Source organism: Cyrtonyx montezumae, unplaced genomic scaffold (genome assembly GCF_038088225.1).
Source record: "Cyrtonyx montezumae isolate F1298 unplaced genomic scaffold, pur_monq_1.0 scaffold_0, whole genome shotgun sequence".
Lineage (NCBI taxonomy): Eukaryota > Metazoa > Chordata > Aves > Galliformes > Odontophoridae > Cyrtonyx > Cyrtonyx montezumae.
The window spans coordinates 51,923,904-51,947,886 of NW_027071824.1; the positions used below are offsets into that span (position 1 = coordinate 51,923,904).

A 23,983-nucleotide genomic window follows, 5' to 3' on the forward strand; every position below is an offset into this window, starting at 1 on the left:
CACTTCTGTCAGAGATTGTCACAACCCTTTTCCTGGTCAGAGGCCAGAGCAAAACTTGGTTTGAATACTTAACTTCCCATGAGGACAATACATCACTACTAGTCATTATTCAAAGCCCTGAACAACAGAGCACATCTCCTGTTTTCATTGTTACCTGTAGAAGAGCTTGAAAAGCCTGTTACATTCTCTTCATACTTGAGATCTGCAGCAGAACATTTATGAAAAATTAAAAGCCTTTTTTCTCCCCCCTACCCCCTTCAGTATTGCCTCATCCTGGAGGCTAAAAGAAATTTTCCAGCTATAACTTCTTGGAAAAGTAAACCTTCTCTCTCTCATATATCTCTCTGCCATTTCATTCCCCACCCATACTCCTTATGTACTTCTGTTCCTTTCTCCATGTCCACATTCCCTAACTCTAGTCCTGAACCTGTAGATGCAATAGCTACCTGGGTCACATTAGCTTACTGTTTCTATGCAAACTTCTCATAGGCGCAAGGAAAGCCATTTAAGACTGCTTATTCTTCTTCAGAGTTTTTTAGTAATCCACTTCAAACATGTCAAAACAGCAGGATTCACTAGGGGAAGCTATCGTTAAACAGTTGGCTTTTTGGTCTGGAGGGTTATACATGTAAAGCTGCTTACCTCTTCAGTTGTGCTTCCAGTCCCTAGCATTCCCTAATACTAACACTGTGGATAATTCTTTTGGAGTAACAGTAACATGAAAAAAAAGTATATAAATAAGAGACAATTCCTCTTTTTCTGCCTCAGCTGCAGTGACTAAATCTACAGTTATTAAGTGAAAAGAAAAATACCGGTTTTCTTTGAAAAGCAGCACTAGTGTACATCATAGAATCATAGAATTGTAGAATGGTTTGGGTTGGAAGAGACCCTAAAGCTCATTTAGTCAACCCACCTGCCAGAGGCAGGGACACCTTCTACTAGACCAGGTTGCCTAAAGCCCCACCCTGCCTGGCCTTGAACACTCCCTGGGATAGGGCATCCACAGCTTCTTTGGGCAGCCTGTTCCAGTGCCTCAACATCCTTTGAGTAAATAATTTCCTCTTTATATCTAATCTAAATCTACTTTCTTTTAGGTGAAAACCATTACCTGTTGTCCTATCACTACACTCCCTAATAGAGTCCCTTCTTCAGCTATCTTGTAGACTCCCTTTTGGTTCAGAAAGGCTGCAGTGAGATTTCTCCAGAGCCTCCTCTTCTGCAGGCTGAAAAATCCCAGTTCTCTCAACCTGTATTCATAGGAGAGGTACTCCAGCACCCTGATCACTCTCATGGCCCTCCTCTGGATTTGCTCCAACAGCTCCATGTTCTTTTTATGTTGGGGACCCCAGAGTTGAGCACAGTACTCCAGCCAGGGCTTCACGACAACAGAGCAGGGGGAGACAATCACCTCCCTCAACTTGCTGACTGTGCTTCTTTTGATGCTCCCCTGGATAAGATAAGCTTTCAGTGCTGCAAGAGCATGTTATCAGGTCATGTTGAGCTTTCCATTAAGTAACACAGCCGGGGAAGCACCCAATCCCACTGACCATGTTGCCAACAAAGATGTTAAACAACACCTATCCCAATTCTGATCCTTGAGGAACACCATTAGTCACTGATCTTCACCTGGCCATAAAACTGTTGATTGCAACTCTCTGAGTATGATCATCCAGCCAATCCCTTATCAGCTGAGTGATCCACCTGTCAAGTCCACATCTCTCCAATTTAGAAACAAGGATGTTGTGTGTCATTCAGGAAAAGCAAGCTCAAAGAATCTTCTTGACAGGAGATGGGGGAAAGCAGGACACCAAAGATTATAAATTATTTTAAATCTAGAAGGGTATTGGTTTATTTGACAAGTTAATTAATAAGCATTTCATTAATCCAATGAAACATTTCCTTACAATTCAGTGTACTGGAATTAGAGCTATGCTATATGAAAGTTAATAGACATGAACAAATTGACCTACTAGTCATTAGATAGTTTAGAATGTGAAATGCTATATTTATTTTTAAAAGCTACTTTATAAAATTCAGAATTTACTATCTGTTGGACAACTTCAAAAACTTCTCATTTTAGAATTATTTTTCCCACATTATGTCATCTTTTTTCAGTGTTGACTGAAGTTTCTGCACATTTTTTAGCAGCTGAAGAGAGCTTCTGCTTCTCTGCCCCGCATGAGATTTGGACGTACTTTCCCTTACAGTGACTGTAATCTCTTTTGCTTCCTTTTGGTTGCCATATTTTGTCTTGACATGAGCTGCCCCTTTCTTCAGTTTCTGAGTCTTCTGCTTTAACTTCTGTACCTACAAAGAAAGATTATTAATTAGAACATTACCCACTTTGCTACTGCTATACAGCTTACCAAATTTCTACCAAATTCCAAACTGAAGATGCTCAAAGGACTTTTTAAAATATTAAAACCCACTAATCTTGCCTATACTTGTCTTAGTATAGGCAATTGTCTTACTTAATTCAATTTGTCAATTCAATTCATACTTGTTCAATTGTCTTACTTAAAACTGAAAGTTTTACAGAAAACTGACTTTGCCTGAACAGAAAGCATTATAGAAAATGGGCCTCACCCACACTCAGAAGACTGCTGAACCCTGTTACTCAGTGAAGTAAAAATGTTTGCTTGAGAGAGCCTGAACATCATCTGTTACTGATTTATATTTACAATGGCTTTTTTTCCATTTCAGATTGTACCAATGCAACAACAACAAAGAAGCTATAAAACCTATACAGTTTACTATTAATCACTGTATCTGACAGCTTACTTTGAAGCCTCATGACAAAATCAAGAAACATAATGAATATGGTTGATTTTTATAAAAACATTTTTTGGGTGTCAAATATAAAGCCTTGACTAGCATTTGGCATGAAAATATCACTCCTTAAGACAAAATTAAGCCGGAAATGTTCCATATGCCAATTTGGGTTGTTAATCCATTTAAAAAACAATTAATTTTAATTGCATCCTAAAGTATATTATTAAGTGTGAAACACTGAGATGACTACAGTATTTTTAGCATGACAGGTTCTAAATGCAGAAGTATGTACCAGGAATATTAAGACTGATCTGTGCAAAATTCAAATAGATAGGTCTGTGCATGAAAGTACCAAAAAAAAAACCAAAAAAACAACAACAAAAAAACCCATAGATATCAAAGGTTACAGGAGTGGCCTGTATTGATAACCAGAGCATGACGGATGGTAATCAAACAGACGAGCATTGAAAATGTGCTATTTACATAATGACTGTAAGGCATATGTTCTGATAAGGTTGTACCACAGCACAGAGAACTTGACAGCAAAAGATCTACACTCTCACATTCTCAAGATCAACAACAGAGTTGCACTACATCAAATGGGCCACTCCTCTTCCCAACATCCCCAAATGAAGACAGACTGTGATCATAAAGATATGCATAATGAAGAAGTAAAGGTGCTGTTGTTGTCCACTGTCTGAGGTTCATAATGTTACCAAGGTTCTGAGGCAATAACACAAGTGTTGGCTTCTCAATAATGTTATTTATATTATCCATAAATCAAAATCATATTTATCCGTAAGTCCATAGACATTGACAAGAGAGAGAGCAAGGACTCAACAGTCCACTTTCCTTACATGCAACCCTGACAAGACTTTGACTTGTGTCCTTGTCTATGCAATTATGTGGACAATAAAAAGTTTGAGTATCTGTATTAGAAATAGTGTAGCCAGCAGAAGCAGGGAGGTGATCATCCCCCTGTACTCAGCTCTGGTACGGCCGCACCTCGAGTACTGTGTTCAGTTTTGGGCCCCTCACTACAAGAAGGACATTGAGGCCCTGGAGCGTGTTCAGAGAAGGGCAACAAAACTGGTGAGGGGTCTGGAGCACAAGTCTTATGAGGAGCGGCTGAGGGAGCTGGGATTGTTTCGTCTGGAGAAGAGGAGGCTCAGAGGAGACCTTATTGCACTCTACCACTTCCTGAAGGGGGGTTGTGGTGAGGAGGGGGTGGGCCTCTTCTCCTTGATAAATAATGACAGGACGAGAGGGAATGGCCACAAGTTGCGCCGGGGAAGATTTAGATTAGAGCTGAGGAAACATTTTTTTTCTGAAAGAGTGTTCAGGCACTGGAATGGCCTGCCTAGGGAGGTGGTTGAGGCACCGTCCCTAGCGCTGTTCAAGAAGCGTTTAGATGAGGTGCTAAGGGATTTGATTTAGTAGTTGGGTAGGGATAGTGATAGGAGGATGGTTGGACTAGATGATCTTGTAGGTCCTCTCCAACCTTATGAACCTATGAGTAAAATCTTCCAAAGAATGAATATGAATGAAGTTGGACACGTTTAAATTAAATATCATTTTCCCCTTCTATGAGGTCTCATACTGAGTTCTGTTTTGTTTCCTGTATAAGTAAAGCTCTTTGGTGAGCCTAGTTATCCTACAAAATAAGATGAAAGAACAGAAAAATATCTGACAGAATTATAGGTTGCATTTTTTATTATGTTCCAAACCAAATTGCTACAAGCACGCTGAGTGGCTCATCTACAGAAGCGTAATCTTTCTATGGGCATGTATAGAAAGTGGTAATTTATGTTTCTACAGAAGATACTGACAGAATGTGTATATGTTAAGGGTTAAAGAAAACAAAAGGCATGTCTGACTATGACTTTCGAGAGAAGCTGCAGTCAATAAACTATCTGGTTAATAAAAAACTACAATATTTCAGTAAAATACAAGAGATTCAAGCCTGTCTGTACAGGAATTATAGCTTCTATTTTCTCATTCCCCAGACAGAAGGGCGCAAAGGAATGAAATCTGAACAGCCTGTATTAATATGGGGAGTGAAAGTGGCAGACTGAGCAACTCAGCTCCGTATTGCAGAACTGCCACAGGATGGGAAGTTTTCTCACTGGCATACATATCTAGCTGCCAGCTCTAAGCACCATTTTATGATCTAAAGGAGGAATTGCAGGTACAAGAACACTGAGTTAGCAGTCTAATTTTAATCATCCATACTGGAACATCTTGGCTTAAGCATTCCAGTGGCATTCTAGTTAATGACAACAGAAGGCAGAGTGGTGGCAGCAGTTTAACTAGAGTGTTACTAGAAGGACGCTTTACATTTTTTTTTCTTACGCTATTCTGGTGTTTTTTCAACTTGGATATATGTTCTCCTTTAATGTCCATTTGTTTTACAAGGCAAGCCAGCTTCTGTTCTCGATCTTCTCGAATTTTGGAGTCCTGAAACTCCTGGATCTGCTTCGCAAGTTCTTGATGTTCACTGTTAAAGACAAAACTAGCCCAGTAAGTATTCATGATATAGCCTCCAGGATTTCCTCCAAAAATTTCACTGTACTGCATGAACTGCTAGCTGTTTTGTCCAGGATACAGCAATTTAGCATTTTTTACTCCCTTACACAATACACATTCATCTGGAATATATTCACTCTAGAAAAGAAGTTTTTTTGTTTTTGTTTTTTTTTCCAGTGGGTCTGATTCTCATTTCAGATTTGTAGCTGATGAAAATTTGGAAAGTAAACAGAAGACAATAGTTGCTATGAAGTTCTTGTTCAATTTACTGCAGGCCTTGAAAGCTTACTGTAATACAGAAAAGGGCTTTTTAAGTTAGTTGTTTAAGTTAGTTTTCCTTCCAGACTGTTCAGATTGAAATATTCTACTCCAAAAGATCAGCAGTGAAGTGTGTTGCTTAATTAAATTAACCAGCTTAATTAAAATGAATGCTTTAAACCTGCTTGATACCAGGACATCTGAGCATAATGAAAGCATAGGCTCTGTTAGATAGGTAATCTCTTTCCAAAGCTCTAAGCATTTTTTCTGACTTCTGAGTAACTGTTGGTTCTTGATACTTTAACTGGGGCAACTGGTTGTTGCTGCAAAGAAAGGATTCCTGTCCTTGAACTGCTATGATTAAACTAATGATTATTTTTTGAAGAAGAGATTGCTTGCCAGTTTAAATGTTGCCACATCAAATGTTTCAAACCAGTGTCAACATCCAAACTGGTTTAATCAACATGTCCTCCTCTGTTCAAACCACAGCTCATCATGTTCACATGTCTACTATGACCAGCTGCATAGCTTTAGCCCATAATTCTACAAGCCTGTGTTAATGCAAAGATGCCTGAGAACACAACTTGTAATTCACGCTTATTTGTATGGCCAGGAAGATACATACAGTCCCTTTTAGAGCATTAGCTTTTCCCACAGTCCGTTCATTTTCTGGCAGGAAAGTATACTTCTTTTTACAACTCTTAAAGCTTTCTACAGGAGAACATTCTTGGAATGCTTTATAGATCTCAGAGTATATTTCAAATTTCTAAAAATCTTAGGCCTGGAAGATTTTTTATCTGCTGCAGTGATTACTTCAGTAACATCACAGATAAGCACAGGAAAATAAATCCATCTAAACAGTGTTTTGCTTATTTAGAAGCTCAGTTAAACATCAGGACAAAAAAAAAAAAAAAAAAGAGAAAAATCCTACCAGTTAGGTCTGCTAAGAAAATTCTCACATGTAGTCCTACATTTGGTCGGTTTGAGTATAGCACACCCACAGCTTCACAGGGCTATTGCTGAAGTTACTACTTACAAGCTCATTTGGCTCAGCTCATCTTGTATGCCCAACAGAAGGTCAGAAAGTCTTCTGGTGACAGTATATGATGAGGATACCAATTTTGAAAGAGTTGTTTGTCCTGAAATTCCAGATGTATTTTGAATTCGTCTTTGTGATGTGATACGAGGATTGCGATGCTTCATAATATGCAACACACTCTGCACGTTTGCACTAAGGGAATGGCTGGAGCTGACAGACTTAAAGAAGAATGAGTAAGTTGTTTACAAACATGTTTAACAATTACACCAAAGAGACTGAAATGGTAGATGCCAACTTAGCAAGAATGTTTGGTTTCACTCACCTTCCCAGCCACAAAAGGTAGCACACCTGCCTTTACACGAAAATGTGGAAAATGCATTTCCTCCATTATAGGATTTTTCTGCCGTAAAACAGACAGTAAAAGAAAGATGAGGTATTTCAATGTGCCGAACCACCAGTGAAATCTTAAACTTCTTTATTTTTGATCTGTAGAATAACAAAAACTCAAATAAAGAAGCTGTGAAGTGCATCAGCTCAGCTTCCCTCTTGTTTTTTTTTTAAATATTTCCTTACTGTACATGGAATGAGTAGGATTTTCAAACAATAACAGCTGAGATAAGTAAATTATCTTCCAGATTTACTTAGCATTGGCAATTAGATAGACATTAAAAAAATTTGAGCTTTGCTGACTTAAGCAAAACTAGAGTTGCAAAATTTTGACTGACCTGTAACATTTGTTGCAAAATTCTCTTGATTTCAACAATCCCCCTAAAACGTGCCATCTTAGGATGTCCTACTTTAAAATTACTTTGGAAGCTAATTTTGCCAGATAAACTGAAAAGCAGATAAGCAGGACGCAAAGGAGGGGAGGAAAACTGTAACAAAGGTTGTTGTCATGATAGTACGGGAATGTTTTCCAATGAGGTGCTGCCAGCTCTGTCCCAGTTTTGATTACCAAAATTTAAAAAAAATTAAATAGAAAAAAAAGGAGGTATTGGGCACTGTTATTTACTTTGGAAACTGAGTAAAGTGCAGCAGAGAAATCAAGTGGGTCTTACATTGCCATTTCTCACAAATTCCAATCTCCATGTGAGTCAGATGCTATCAGCAGAACTATGCTAATGAAAAACTTCATGTTACCTTCTTAGGGCTTTTTTTCTTCCTGCTTCTCTTTTTAGGTTCACTTTCAGATGAATTCAATGACATCAAAATTCTGTTTAATTCTCTCTGAAGGTGTGTGAATAAGCAAAAAACAGAGCAACTACTTAATACAATATTAGGAGTCTGAAATCACATTGTCTAATTAATTATTTCTTTAATTCATGAATGAGAGCCATTTAAGGGCACTGTTAGCTATTCTACTTGGAAGGCATAACCTATGCTTAAAAACTGAACAGGTTACTGAGATGGTATGGCATCAGACAGTTCTGTCTTACAAGTTCCCATTTTCACATCCAGCTGCAGTAGGTGTACTTTTCCACTACAACATCCAGTAACTGAAATGAAACAATCCTGCTGCTTGCTAAGGATCTGATAATAAAATCCAAAGAATGTGAACATTGGGATCTTACAACATGGAGACAGAAAGAACTGAATCCATCTGTGTAACATAGAGATCAAGCCTGCTGGACAATCTGCACATTACTCTGAAGTTCAAAGTTGACATAAAGGCCCAAGATAAACAGGATAATAGCCATTCCCAATCCAAAAGGACAAGAACTTTGTTTTGGCACATACAGCAGTTCCAACTAAACAATGCTGGAAGTTCATCACTAAAGTGAGATTACTCTGATTTTTCTGCCATCAAAAGGAAGATGAATCAGCTGTGCCACACCCTGTATTTCCAAACTCAGATCCAACAGACCTAAACTGATCTACAGTGGATCAAGGTGGGACTAAAAGGTAGTGTAAGACCCAATTCACTGTGCTTAAGTTCTTTCTTGAGCAAATGTTTATACAACTGGTAAGGTCAGATTATTTGCTCGGGGATAATTATTCTTAATGTTTCTCAGAAGATAAAATCTTCATAGCTGGCTTTCTGCTCTTCAGCAGAAGAAGCAGTTTAAGAAAGAACCCCCCCCAGAATTGCAGGTTTTCAACTTGTGCCATCCTGGTGTATTCTGAAGGTGATCAGATATCTGGGCTACAAAGGTTCATGGGCTGATGAAAGCCATCTGAATTTGGAAGAGATACAAAATCGTCTCCAAATATGAATTAATTAAAGCTTTCAGCTTTAATTTTTCATTATTCCAAAAAATTTTCATCATCTCTGCACTACCACTCCGGGGAATGCCACCACAGACAACTCTTTCAAAATGGCTGCTGCTTCTCAGTGAAGGTTTAGAATACTTGAATTTACTTTGCTCCTTTGTTGCTTTGAATTTGCTTGCCTTGACAAATATTCCTCTCTGAAATGGGTGATGGCCCAACAGACTGACTGCTATGGTTCACAGAACCATGAATTGTACAGATTCTCACTTAAAAAACAATATAACAGTATCACCATTAACGACATTTCCAACTATAGTCCATTATATTCAATTTTGGTAAATCCTAAACAAAAAGGAATACAAAGAGAACGACCAACCTTCCTTGAGGTATGAGAGTTCTAACATGACCATCTTCCAGTCACCATAAATTGAGATTATCTGTCTGGTTGCAGATTCTCTAGAAATTAATATTCTACCTAGATCACTGATGGCAGTTTTAAGGCTGATGAACCCTCATCTGATCAACACAAAACCAAGCAGAATCTTTTCTGATCAAGAAACAAAACACCTCAAACTTTCCCTTGTGTAATTTATGACTAGTCTATCTAGACTAGTACTAGTACTCCAGGAGTTTTCCAGGAGTTAGTACTCTAGGATTTAAGCACGTAGAGTTTAATGTTATTAAAGAGGTATTTTGGACAAAGAGAATAGCTTTCTTCGATAACAAAAAATGAGATCAAATAAAACCTTTTCAGTTTACCTGAGCAGCTTGTATTAGCTTGTACTGATGCTCTTCTTTACAAAGCTTTTCTTCTAAGTGTTTGATTTTGTCCTGAATTTGAAAGGAAGAAAGCTTAGTCACACTTCAGTTTGTCACACTGAATCAGAAACCTGTAGTAGCTTGTAATTGTAATATGGGATAAAAAAGGACTGTTTGAATTTTTGAGGCCCAGACTGGGAAAAAAAAAAAACAATTTATGCAAATGAAGCCAAAGAAGCCATGCGTTCACTCAGCTGTATTTGATGATCTCAGCTTTAGCAGAGAAATCTTCTGCAAAGGTTTGCACTATTAACAGTATGCCATACAACTCATATCAAACGAGTAACTTTCAGACTAATTCCATGCTTACTTACCTCTGCAATTCTCTGAGTAGCAGTAAGTTTAAGGCACTCTTTTTCTAGCACTTCAAGTTTTTCAAGTTTTGCATGCAGTTCCATCTGGTTCTGATTTCTCACTTTCTGAAGATGGGTTTGAAAACATAAGCCAGAGTGAAGCTGGCAACTGACTAAAATTATTTCAGACAGAAAAGCAAACACACACACAAACCACACATTACAGTAAAGGTGTTTCACTAAATAAAATTGTAGATTTTTTAAATTGCAAAGTGATTAAAAATACCATGCAGGCAGTCAAAGAAGACTTATGTTTCCAACAGACTTTTTATCTACCAAATGTGCAAGTATTAGCATGGTTTTACTCATTTGGAGTTACATCGAGGAAGGCTTTTCATACAATGGATTGAATGGCTATCAACAACCAGACAGATAGAAAACTGCTTGTTTGCTATCTGTCACACTAAACAGAGCTGAGGAAGAATGAGGAAAAATTTTTTATATTTTTAACGATATTACTACTTTGTTAGTATGTTAAAAGGTTTCACCTGTTGTTCTAAAATCATTTTGTTTTCCAGTTCTGCGCTCTCAACCATTTTCCTCATGTAATCCAGCTGTTTCTCCAGCAGGGAGCAGCGGGACTGTGCTGCGTTTAACTGCACACTTATATCTACATTGAGAAGCAAAGATACTCAGTACAGCAATGGGAGTTATATATTTAACTAGTTTTCCATCTCCCTGAGGAATTCTCTAGCTTCAAAAGAGGCAAGAAAAGTTATGTTAGTTTGAGCAAGTCATGTGGTTAAATATATGTTGTATATGATAAGAAAATCAAGATGCTTTTCCAGAGCTAGTCTCTAATACAAATTCCAAAGGTGTGAGCACTGCTGTTACTTTGATTTATAGCAGCAGAATCCGGTTTCTTCCCTTCTATTCACTCTTCTCAAGTTAGCAGTGTTATACAAGTAAATAGATGCTAGCTCACTGTAGGAGTTAAACACACCACCTGAAATCTGTTTATTTTTTCAAACAGCCTTATAAGTTATGCAATATCTGGATAATATGTGTAAAAAAAAGATCTAAACTTTATCCACAACTTTCAGGCTTCTGCTCCTCCATAGCACTGAATCAAAAGGAAAAGGAAAAAAGAAAGAAAGAAAGAGGGGTTGCATTACATAGCTGTTTGTTGAAACAAACACTCCCTGGATTATGCAGTCTTTGAGTTGGTGTGGCTACACCTTATCACTCAGATAAATACCTTTCCTCTGTTGCATCAGTTCATGATGTGTTGTGTCATTTTTTAAGTATTCATGTTCTAAGGCTTTCTTATACTGAGCAGCTGCTACAGAAAGGCTGCACAGATTCTCCTCAGCCTGTGACCTCTGCAGCTCTAGACAGTGGATCTTTTCTTGAAGTGTTCTTAGGGCTGCCATCACAACTAGAAAAAAAAAAAGCATCAGTTACACTAAGCTCTTGTAACAGTTCCTCTTACTATTGTTATAAAACACTTTGAATGGAAAAATACTACTCAGCTTTTTCTTCTGGGATCATCTCTAAAAGGAATGACATTCTCCAACCATACAATTACACACTCAGAATGTACATAGGAGAAAGTAAACATGTTTACTGCATAAGTGGATTATAAAGAACAGAATAGCAAAGCTATTCAGCTATTTTCAGTCAAAATGCTAGCAAGCATGAAGAAATCATGGCAAATCAAGTATAGCAAAACCTGGACTCAGACGTATTAGCATCTGTCTACAGAGGAACAGGGAACACAGGTATCCAAGGTAGGTATCCAAGTTTTGGTGTAATTCAACAACAGATTGAAAAAAAAAAAAAAGGACTCCAGGCAGGGGGGGAAATAATCAGATAGAGTGGGACATTTTAACAGAGGATGGATTTTAAAAAAACTTTATTGTTTCAAAAGTGAATTATTTGTCTGTCTCATTTCTTGTATTCAACATATAAAAGAAAAAATAAAATCAAAGAGATTTTGCTTTTAATCTCAAATTAATACCAGAGTTAAAATTATTGTGAAAATATAATCAAACTTACAACTTTAACTGCAAGAAGAAGCTTACTAGCTCTCCAAAAAGCTAGAAGTTTAAGACACATTCTCTAACAAGTTCAGCTTCTTGTTGGATATTTCATAAACCTTGACGTTTTCATAGTACCAATTCTTTTGGTAGAGAACACCTAGCAAATATTGCTAGCTCCATAACAACTCCAATCAGCTTCCCATAGCCTAATAAAGATAAGTTAATAAGTAACAGGTCCCAGAGAGCTGAAGGATGGAGTGGGCCTACATCTTACATCTTTCTGTTGGGATACCAAACGTTTCCTCATTAAAACATTTAGCACATCTAGCACTATATTGAGCTGTACATCTTGATCCAAATAGCCCAAACTGTATAACATATTCTTCATACAGGGAAGCCAGAAAGTAAAGAACATTGATGACATACACGTTGACTATGTCTGCACAATACCACAAAATTTTACATTAAATAAAATCCAATTATGGTACACTTGTGATCTGGACAACTTCAACCACCAAGCATTTGTCCCATGAGCTCCAGAGAGTAATCACTGATTAAGGCACAAGGTAATCATACTGGATTCATGTTTCACATAGACAAATATGCTGATAACTTACCTTAGAGTATGTTTTATTCATAAGTTCTCCAAACATATCATACCACAAAAGAAGCTTAGAAGCGATTAAAGCTAAAAAGAGTTGAATAACACAGCACAAAGCCAATTCAAGCCACAGTCAAGTCATGTAGATATCTTTTTTCTCCTCAATTTAAAGCATGAGTTGCTTCTGTTGAGTTTGAAGTCTCCTCCTTTGCTTTTAGAGGAAGTCGGGTATCTTTAAGTTAAACAATTTTCAAAGCCAAAGTTTATAAGGATGTCAGAAGACTTGCAGCAGTTTCCATTCCAGATGTACGACTTCAGGGAGACTACTCCCTGTGGGCACATATACATCCTGTCTTACTGTCAGTCTGATCATCGCAGCAAGTCACTGAACTGGGTAAAATAAAATGGAGCCTTTGCTCAAGAGATTTCACAAGGAACAAATAAATACACTGCTTTTTGGCTTACCTTGGTTATAGTAGATAGAAGGCCTGTTGTCACCAGCAGCTACCAAATTCTTTGGTCCTCCACAAAGAAAGGGTGCAGGAAAAATTTTAGCTGGAGGCTGAAGAAAGCTTCCTATTAAGCTGTCCTGTGATTCAGAATCCATAGCCTGCAAAAAGATGGCTACAAAATGACATTGGCTCTTTAATGAACAGTGTAACAGTTTTCAAGGCACACCGCTGAGCTGTCCCTGGCTGTGTTTACATTAAGCCAGATCATTTGCATAAAATAATAATTTAAAAAGCCACATACACCCAGAGGTATTGTGTATGTTAATGTGATTTCAAAACAAAGTCTTTTGTAACACTAAACACAGCTGTCTTCAAAAGCCAAAATTTCCTAAGATTTTTCCTCTGTGTTTTCTAAACTTAATCGTGACCTTCTAAAAGCCAAAGATTAAAACATTTTTATAGCATCTATTTTACAGAAGTTAATATATGTCTCTCAGTGGTCTTTGCAGAGCAAACACTGCAAGTTTTACAGTCTGTTTTTGCAGCCTCCTTATTGTTCTGGTACATTATAATAGTATTATGGGTTTGGTTTTTGGTTTTTTTTACATATGGTTTTATTACATAATAAAGACATAGCTTTTGACATAGACTACTGAAATAACAAAAGGACAGTTAACATGCAATCTTCTCATGATTACTATCAGCATTCTCACCATTATTAAACCTATGTATTAATTCCCTTTCTGCTCTACACTCACATTCTTTCTTTTATCAGAAGCATGTCTGAAGCCTCTTTATGCTCTGTTGAACAGTACTTTTTGTTGATACCCAGGACATGGACAAGGAAACTTGCAGTGCTTTAGTATAATATAAGCTCTAGGAAAGCAGACCCTTTGAGACCAGTTCATACGTACTCTATGACAAGATATTCAAGCCTTGTTGTTTACACGGGGAATGCTATGACAACATCTGAAGAGAAAAGGTGGAAAAGAAACTGATTTTAAAGACTTTAAAAATCAGCTTTTCCTTTGTATTCTTTGCTTTTCTACTCATCTACTAGTTCTACTTAGAACTAGCAGAGACCAATTCCAATGTTGAACAAATGCTTTCATCGAAGTAAAAACTTTGTTGCATGTACTAAGGGTCAATTCACACACTTAAAGTAGAAAGAGTCATTCACTTCTGAAAGCTCTTATCAGGCCTTGCAAGTAGTTGGAAGTGTAAACCCAATGCCAAAAGAAGGAAGTTAAAGCACCTTTTAAGCATACCACAGCTACCTATCAAATAAGGACCAAGCACTTAACTTGATAAATCTAAAATTAAATTAAAAAAAAAAAAGAAGACTATATACAGTTTCAGTTGCTGGAAAAGCATCTTTTCTGAAGTTTCAGTGATACAACAACTATGATACTGCTCAAGTTTAAAACATGGCAAATGCTTCTGACAGAGCAGCAGTGGTAATGTCTGGCCCAGGATGGCATTCTTGTAAGAGCCCCAAAGTGAAGGCTTCTCTCTTGTGCATAGCTGTTCACAGGAGCTGACGCCACAGAAGTGACAAAAAGAAGGTTTCTAGTAACAGAAGGAAGAAATCCTAACAAAAACCCAGAAGATAAGACAAAGGGCACTCTAGGAAAATTCATTCCAACAAGGTAGGGAAGAAAGTTTTCAATGAATGAACATTTTTCCAGTAAAAGCTCTTTGAGTATTGTTTCCGAATACATACAAGATAGAAAAAAAATCACATCCATCCACACCACCTCTTCAAGACACACAAGAAACCAAATGTACATGGAAATACTTTCCTTCTCCCCCAGGCTGTCATCATGGAGATGTAGATATCAGCATCTCTTTGCTAGGGCTTGCTTGACTTCAGGCCTCCCAGACACTTCTGCTTTTTCATGCTAACACCCCTAGGGCAGATCCTGCATTTCAGGGTGGTTCACCCAGCACCAGCACAGCTCCCCTTATCCATCCTAGCAGCCACCCTTGCACTACTGGCCTTTTCCAGAAAGTTCCCCGGGGGGCCCTCAGCCATCTTCTGCTGGCTCCCCACAGTGAACTCAGGCAGCCAACTCTTGGAGGCACGCTGCCATTAGAGGCAAGAGGTCCCATTTGGTGGCCACAGGTAAGACAGGACTTGCAAGTTGTGGGGTACCAGCATGATTTTTCACAAAGTACCTAAAATGGCACAGCATGATATTCTTCAGGGTACAAAATAAGCAACACTTACCCTTCCATTGCATCTCAATTCCTACACACTGGTGATGAAAAGACTAACAAAAATGGTCTATAAAAACGTGTGCATGCAAGCACACAACCAGATTCCTGCTGTTGCTGCTAACAGAGGAATGCAATCTGGAAACTGAAGCATAAGAAGGCCACCTTTGTCTAGGCCATCTGACTCTTCAGCTGTCAGCACAACTGAAAGCTCACTTCTCCAGGAGTTGCCATCCTCCCCTGGAAGGGACCATACTTTCTCGCAAGTCTGCAGCTGCTACAAATCAATTAGTTTCCTTATTGCCTTCCCATAAACAACTTGTGCTGTTTCCAAGGAGATGGGCATGCAGACGGTTGTAGGAAGGGCAGTGATCCAAAGCAAAACAAATAAGAGAAGGAGGGAATAAAGCACCAGAAAATTTGAGAAATTCTAGTCAAGCCCAGTAATACAAAGGTGGGGGAACCTATCTGGGAGAAAGGGAAGAAAAGAATACTTTTTTAGTTTGGCAGGTAAAGGAGGAAAGTGAAAGGGATGAGGCCAGCTCAGCAGACCAGTGATAGTGACTTGGCCAATCCCGTGTGGGCTTTGGCATGCACATCCACCATTTCACCAGTATAGGAGAGAGGAATGTGCACCTTAGGGCAGCACTGGCAGCAAGAGCTCCCCAGGCTGCTTCTAAGAGCAGAGACTCAGCAATGGTCATGAAGGAAGGTTGCAGATCAAGGTAAGTCCTTTCCAACCTAATGTATCTATGAATCTATACGGAAGGTAACACTGCACAAGTGAGACAGTGATATTTGCTGAACCCCTGCTGTGGATGTAGTTACAGATGCCTAGCTTTGCCACAGCTTCTCAGACACAGAGGCTAAAATAGTTTGAGGAAATGGTTGCTATAGCATCTAGAGGCTCTGCAAACATAATTGCTCTAGAAGAGGTGCTCCAGTGTAGACAAGTCCTTCAATAACTTAGGAGGTAAATATAGATTATAATACCCATTCAGGTGCAATATCTACAATGCTTCAGGCCTCAGATGAGGACATGGGCCAAGAAAAGGACCAAGTTACTTAAACCAGTGAGACAGCAGAGTGAACATTTTCAGCCCGCTAGAACAAGAAGCTTATGAGAAAGTAATTAAGTATCCAAAATATATTTGGATGTCAGTTGTCAACTTGCATTTCATTTTCATGACACAATTCAAATTAACAGGCCATTTTCATGACACAATTCAAATTAATCTATTCTTTTCTCCCTTTGCTTTCCTTCAAGAAACAAGAAAAACTCGATCAGCTGTACTGGCTGTCTCATACTGCTCTTTTAGTCTAATTCCTGACAGACAAAGAACAGCTTTTCCACCAACCAAAATAAATAAATAAAGTTTCAGGCAAACGGCGTTGTTTTGGGAACACCCAGTGTCTAGCATCCTGACACAGACACTTTAATCAGCTCAAAACACATGACCTTGCTCAGGCCGAATCTAAGGAACTGGTACTCATGTGCCTTCTTTGATCTAAATGAGTTAGAAATGCTATGGTGACAGCTGCAAAACTAATAGGAAGGGAAAAGCTATCTGAATCGATAAAGCATTTCAACCTGTCTTTAACTTCACTTAACCTCACTTAAAATGAGTTTAGAACAAACAACTACAATTTGTTAGAACAATTAAGGAACTTGTTGGCAGTGTGTGATTTTTCTGAAATGCTGACTCAGGCAAATTCATGGGAACTGTTGTATTCTTTTGTTTGTGAGATAGAAACAGAAAGTCTTAGAACTTGATATATAAAGGCCCAGTGCCCACTTTCTTCTTTGACACTTCTGTACCAAAATCTATTCATTCCTAAATTTCAAGTCCCATGCAGAACTTTCATACAGATACATTTTTTTGGTCTTGGAAGTAAAGAAATTACATTGTGTTTTCTCATGACACTATGTACTGTAAAGCAAGGTAAAACCAGTAAAACTTTAATGAACAACATTCCATTGAGTCAGTCCTGCTAAACATCTATCCTGCTATTTCTCCAGTTCTTGTTTGCTCAAGACAAAAGAGAACAAAAAAGAGAATGTACTTTGGACCAAAATAATAATAATAATAATGTGAGGAAAACACAGTGCTTTTTTGAGACATTTTCTTTTTCTTTTTTTTTTTTAAGGAAAAGGTTCTAACCTGACAGTATATGAAACAGTTTTGTGACATAATGTCCTAGTGAGCTTTGCTGTTTTTTTCATTCAGTAAAAGAAACCCAAATCCTCATTAAAATGGGCCTTTGGTCATATGTACGTGATGAAATCACACCTTTGTGGGAAAGTTGAGCTAGTGCAAACTGCTTTAATCTGTACGTGCAGATGATAACTGAACTTAACGTTCAGAGGAACAAGACTGCAAGTTCCTATCAGGTAACAGCTGATATGTTAGCACGAAAACATCTGGCTTGGAGTAGGGTGTTATCAAAGCAATTACATTTCCATGCCTTTAATCAGTCAAAGTAATTAAATAAAACCATTTTGTAATAAGCTTCAAACACAAAACTGAATACTATCAATGGTCACTAATACACTTCCTCAATTCCCTAGTAATTCAGTTTCTCTTATCTTCTCCTTTCATCCAGCCCCATGGTACAATTTATTTTTCTCCCTCACTTCCTCTCTTTCCTTTTATTTATACCATCTTATATCTTTGTTCCTTGCTATTCTCCCTTTGGACTTCTTATTCTCTCACCCCCTCTCCTAGCCTAAATTTCTGGCTTGTTTTAGAAAGTTAAAAATATGTTTTCTTCCATATAGGAATAACTGTTTAGTTTCTTCCTTTTATACTTAGGATCCATTTCCAACAGATACCGTTTGCTTTTAGTACACTTGACTGATGAAATTGATAGTACTCTCCTCAAAAGTTTCCACAAAGAATACAAAAAATTACTTTTTCTATCCACAATTACTTTCTGCTGATGATACCACATACTGTCTTCCATACACAGTTTGCTAAGCTTCTCCACTTCTCTTTTCAAAATCCACTTTTTTGCTCATTATATTGGAAGCAGCTTTTCAGAAAACAAAGCAGAGCACATGTGAACTGACAGACTGGAAGGCAGGAGGAAATTACTGACTCAGTGTATCGACCCTAAATTCAAAAAAGGAAGACTTGGCTGTTGTGCAAGAGGAAGGCTTTCAAGGGAAACTGTCTCCAGTGTAGAAGACTATGTATCTGCAGAGGAAGAATTATTAGAGATTAGGAAAAAAAAAAAAAAAAAGAGACATACTAGGGTAGGGTGGGGTAGATGTATATGTGGGTTGAAATGACAATTATAATGAAGAAATATAATGAAGCAGGGGATAGTTGCTGCAGGTACTGACTCATTCAAAGTAAACACCTTTTACTGTGTGATAACTTTCACCTTTTATGTCTCAGACATTTAATGGGTTCATTGAATGATGTTTCTGAATGTTGCAACTTGCCCTCTAGGTAGATAAAACAGATTTTGTCCCTGCCATTTTTTACCAATATTTATTTTCAGGAAAATATCTTCATCCACCCATCCTTCAACCTAGGATGGAGAAGAAGAGGTAGATTTTTGGCCAGATAACTAGAACGGCATGACATGGATGAGCTGAGAAACACAAAGAATAATTGTTCATAGGATTTGACTCCTTTTACATACTGACACCCCTTTTTCATACACTTCTGTGCTGCTGATAACTATGTACATGGCAGGGAACAAAAATTCTACTCTCCATTTGTACACCAGGCAACCTAAGAAAAGGAATGAAAAAAAAAAGGAAAAATATTAACAAGGAAAGTACATTTCCCACCTGACAAGAAATGATTCTTAAAGTTATCTTTTGTCAACAATAGTTGTTTCAAAGATGCAGAAAAACAGCAAGCAGATCTGAGTATAAGAACAATTCCTCAATTTTTTTTCTGAGAACCATTATGCTGAAGATCACTTTAAGTAACATCATTTGCTTTCATGACTTAGGGTACACACAGCAACTCCAGTACATCCATGTTGTGCATCCTGAGTAGGTACAATATCCTAAGTATCAATATCAGATAGAGTTTGTATATAGAGGGGCATAGCAAGTACTCAGAAATGTAAAAATGGTGTTGTAACTACTTCTGTCCTGAATTATCAGGGAAAACTTACAATATTCATAGCCATCCAGCTGGATACTTGTGTCATATACTCTGTATATTTCTATTTCTATGACTTCAAAGATGCAGGAAAAAATAGGAGTAAGATGCTCTGAAATCCTGCACAATGTTGCACATTTTAAGCTAACTTAAACCAATTATAAATTAAGAGACATTTCTCCCCTTTTCACCTGATGCAGTTTCTGGCTGCAAGGCCACTTAGAATGCAATTGTGGAACTCTATGAACCTGACAAATTCTTGTTGTTCTCTGTGACATTAGTAAATCAGAGAGGGATAGGACTGAGATAGGATCGATGTACAAGGATACCTAGCTTTTTAGCTTCAGGGTTCAATCATGTGTTTGGTAGTGACTGGCCTCCACTGCATGTAAAGAAGGTGCAGTCATAAGGCCAAAACAAGCAGTATACTCAGTGGGGAGCTCACAAGAGCTGTTGCAGGAAAGTGCTATGAAAGTGGATGTGAGTGAAGTCACACCCTGGTGCTTGGCACCTTTCTCCTCTTGGGACTCAGAATTTGGAGTCCACTTCTGCCAAAATCTGCTCTTTAAAACAATGAATAAAGAGTCACTGTAGCTTCTCTGGCCTGTATTTTCATTTCAAACGGCTGCTAACCACAGCATTTTTCTTTGTGTTATTACTGGAAAAAAGTCTGTGTTATTGCACAGCCCAATGAAGGTTTGAAAGTCCTATCTGTCTGTCAGCAAATAAAAAAGTCCCAATAAGAAGCATTAATTTTTTTCTAAAGTGTAGCTGGAGGAAGTAGTGTCTATCTTCTCTATGCTGTCACCCAGCAGTTAGAGCACTGCCCAGGAAGTGGGAGTTTAATGGCTTTCCTGGGAAGCATTCATAACGTATCCCTGACCACCATGCTAGACTGGGAAAAGGAAGAGCAGGAAGGAAGCAGGGAGTCACCACCTTTTCGTTTGAAGTTATGACCCTGTTCAGACAAGCACAGAAGAGTACAGGGTAAGGAGAAGGCAGCTGACTCAAAAGACAAAGTAAAACAAGGAGGCACCTCTCTCATCTAGTCTAACCACTGGAAGAGGGTTCCTGGATTTCTTTGTGCATTTTTACAGTAAACAGTCCCTGGATTAAAAAAAAACCAACCAACCAAACAAACAAACAAACAAAAAAAACAGCACTGGCTTGGGAACAACCACCAAGGATCTCCTCTCTCAGGTCAGCACCTATGGTACAACACCACACTCCCTCCCTGCGTCCCCTTCCTTCTCTTTCACACCAGTGCCACATGTTTCTCTGACAGGGACACAACTTCAGGTGATGAAAGGATCAACACTTACACTTACAGTTCTTCTGAGCACCTAGGACATTCTCCCAGGAATTACCAGGCATTGACATAAATCCCCCTGAGCTGAAAGATGCTTCTCTCATCACTGAGTTGTCACACAAGCATTCTGCCAAATGCAGATAGGCACCAAACCCAGCAGTGGCTATTTACAAAAGAACCTGACCTTACTGGGGTGAGTCCAACAGGCTTAGAGAACTTTTGCAGTGGGACCTCTCTTAGAGATGCTCTGCATGCTGCCCAGACCACAAGTGAGCACAAAGAGCAGATAGGTATCATGATACACAGCTTGGTGCAAATCTGGACATTTCTCTCCAGAAACAGATGAAGTTAGTTGGAACAGAATTACTAGTTCTTGAGTCTAACCCCTAGTCTTTCAGTATGTATTTATATGGTTACGTGGCAAATAGTCAGAAAGTTGGCACAATACAGCATGACTTTGCATGGTCTGTAGTTCTGGATCATGGGAGCTAAACTCTTCTCAAAGCAATCCAGGCTTCAGCACAGTCTTTCCACCAGGAGGATTTGGCCACCTGAGAAGAAGCTGATGGCTCATTTCCCCACCCCTGCTGTACTGCTGACCTCTGCAGACACAGGCTGGCAGAGTTTGGTTCCAGCACAACCCACATCAGGCCAGAACACACTGTAGATATACAACCACTGCTCAGAAGTAGAATGAGGCCACACTTTATTCCACATCGTACACTGTAGCTTGTTTCAGCACTGAGGCCAGCCTGCTAGGATGAAGCTATGGACTCAGCTCAAAGACAGTGCCAGAGTACCCCCTGGTCTTCTGGTGCCTCTCTGGTAAACAGGACTTTTGGAACAGAGAAATCTCATGCTAAGTATTTAATAGTCAGAGTTAAATAAGCCTCAATGAAAACGGATGTAAATGAAAGCATATGAAGGAATCTATTTAAAAAGCAGACCTCTCTGAGTTGCACAAGTTTTACTGTGTTAATAATACTAGGACTCCAGTACTTGAATAAACAAACATTGCAGCAAAGTACTATTAAAAAAAGTAAACAAAATATAATCCAGATATTTTTTTAATTCTCCAGTTGGATATCATTTGCATATAGCTGTGGAAGTCTGTGTGTAATTAAAATAGAGGCAAGTTGATAAACAATCAAGGAAGGAAATACTGAGGTTTAAAACAGTCACAAATTTGTTTTACTTCAGCTTATCATTTTAAAAACGCAAATGCTGTAATTCTGGATGAGTTGCCAGATTGCTTCCTTCATAATTCTGCCTTTCTCTTATCCGTTCTTTAGGGATCAAAAACAAGCATATTAACTTCAGCCAGCAAACACACAAATCAAGCAAACATTCCCCCAACTTCAGGCTCTGATTAATTCTGCTCATAGCCTTTGACCTTCATTTCCACAGTGTCTTGCAGTGAATACAGAAGCTTGACCCAGTATCGGAAAACCACAGAGATTTGGTCTGGAAAAAATAAAGCCACCTTCATCTCTATTACCAAAGCACTACATTAAAGTCTATCAAACAAAGAGCTGAAATTTGAAGTTTAGGCCTTGGAGCCAGTTTCACAATCTGTTTCCTGTAGCCAGAGTTCATTTGCAGTCAGTGGAAAAAACAACTTCTAAAAGATAAAAGGCAGTGCTGTGACTTTCAATCAATCTTAGCACTCAGTGTGGGAATATGAGCTGTACTAACATCTGACAGCAACGCTTCAGCTTTGATTCTATTTTGCCTTATTGATCTCTGATGTATGTAGGCATTGTCTGAGACGTCTAGTAAGCACAAGCTCACCATGGGAAAAACGAGACACATCCAACCTCTGTAGATCAAAACCTAGATAGAAATAAAGCAAGCATTCGTGACATGCCTGTGCACAGGAAAGCTAGGAGACCATAACGAGTGGCAACAGAACAGGACAGGAAGCTGAAGTGGGAGCTAATTACAAAAAAAAAAAAAAGAGAGGAAAAAAAAACCTTAAAAGGCACTGGCAGTGTTATTTTCATTGAAACCACCAGTTATGACTCCCTGAGTGCTCAGAGAAGCAAAGACTCGTATTTATTACAAGTAGTGATAACTTTAGTAGATATTTTGTTCACATGGGTGCCAAAGGCCTAGAAGAAGCAGCTGTGTGGAGCAGCTTGGGCCTGCACATGCTACGAGCCATGGCAGCGGCCTCGCTGCAAGTCTTTTGTAGGAGGAACAGGAAAAAAAGAGATCAGACTGCCTTGAGATCTATAGGTAGTGACAGAATGATTTTCCTTTTGCAAGCTGTGGAGAAGCTGTGTCAGGATGGAAGGAATGCCAGCTGAAGAAGCCAGACTGCCCGTTAAAGGGCTGTTGGTAGCTGGCAGCTGAGAGCAGCCCAAGCATCACTCCTTAAGCCAGGAGTCCCTCTGGAGGTGACTGGTTCTGCACTCAACTGCAGCTTTGAGTTTTGGATTTCAGTTGCCAGAAGTATGAAATAACTGTTCTAAGTCACACAGCTCACATCTTGTTGACTTTGCCCTGTCCTTGCCTGCATGCCTCCCTCTCTCCATCAGCCCCAGCACCGTGCCCAGGGCTGGCTTGGAGCAGGGAGCAGACTTGGCTGAAATGGAACTCAATCTCCTCCAGAATGCTTGTTTCCTGCAGAAAGGAAGGAAGGAGCCTGCATGTCAGGGTACAGCCAAACCAGCCCACCCAGCACCAGGCCTGGATAGCAGCCCTGCAGAACAGGTGCTCGATAGGAATACCCCAGGGACTGTCTTAACTTTATATTCCAAGTTTTGAAGGCCACTACACTCCACCTGCAAGGGTTGTTTTTCCACCCGTATGCTGATGCGCTCAACTAGGCTACACCAACGGCTCCTCCTGAGGTGCCCGTCTGATGAGCATTTTCATGAAGTAAATCCTAACCCCTAGAGCTCCTTAAATTATTTTACTTCTAGCTGCTGCCAAGCCTCTTTTTTTGAGAAGATAGGAAAAGCAAAACCAAGGCAAGAAGACATCCTTGATCGACAACCGCAACAGCAGCGACTTCTCCCTTACCGGCTCCCACCAACGTACCAGGCCCCATCCAGCCCGGGCCGCTACTGCCTCGCGGTGCGTCGCGCTACCTCCTGGCACGCGCAATGCCGCTCCGCAGCCGGACTACACGTCCCAGCACGCCCTCTGGCTCCGTCGCTCCTCGCCTCCATTGGTCCGCCTCCTGGGAGCGCTGGAAGACGATTGGCTGATGGATACGTCCATCACGCGCTCTCCCGGTGTTTGGGGGCGGGGCCGGCCGTGAGTGAGTGGCGGGAGGGGCAGCGGCGGCGCGGCTCTGCCCGAGCGCAGCGGGG

General features: G+C 39.3%; 1 protein-coding gene across 1 annotated transcript; it reads right to left on the reverse strand.

Annotated features, from left to right (window-relative positions):
* Positions 1 to 1,838: 1,838 nt before the first annotated feature.
* On the reverse strand, positions 1,839 to 23,771 carry CEP57L1 (centrosomal protein 57 like 1). Its single transcript, XM_065735211.1, is given in 11 exon segments — positions 1,839 to 2,307; positions 5,125 to 5,269; positions 6,593 to 6,813; positions 6,918 to 6,995; positions 7,736 to 7,818; positions 9,553 to 9,637; positions 9,940 to 10,044; positions 10,467 to 10,588; positions 11,177 to 11,356; positions 13,027 to 13,171; positions 23,691 to 23,771. Coding segments are annotated over 10 exon segments (1,386 nt in total). The 5' UTR covers positions 13,169 to 13,171; positions 23,691 to 23,771; the 3' UTR covers positions 1,839 to 2,082.
* Positions 23,772 to 23,983: the final 212 nt, after the last annotated feature.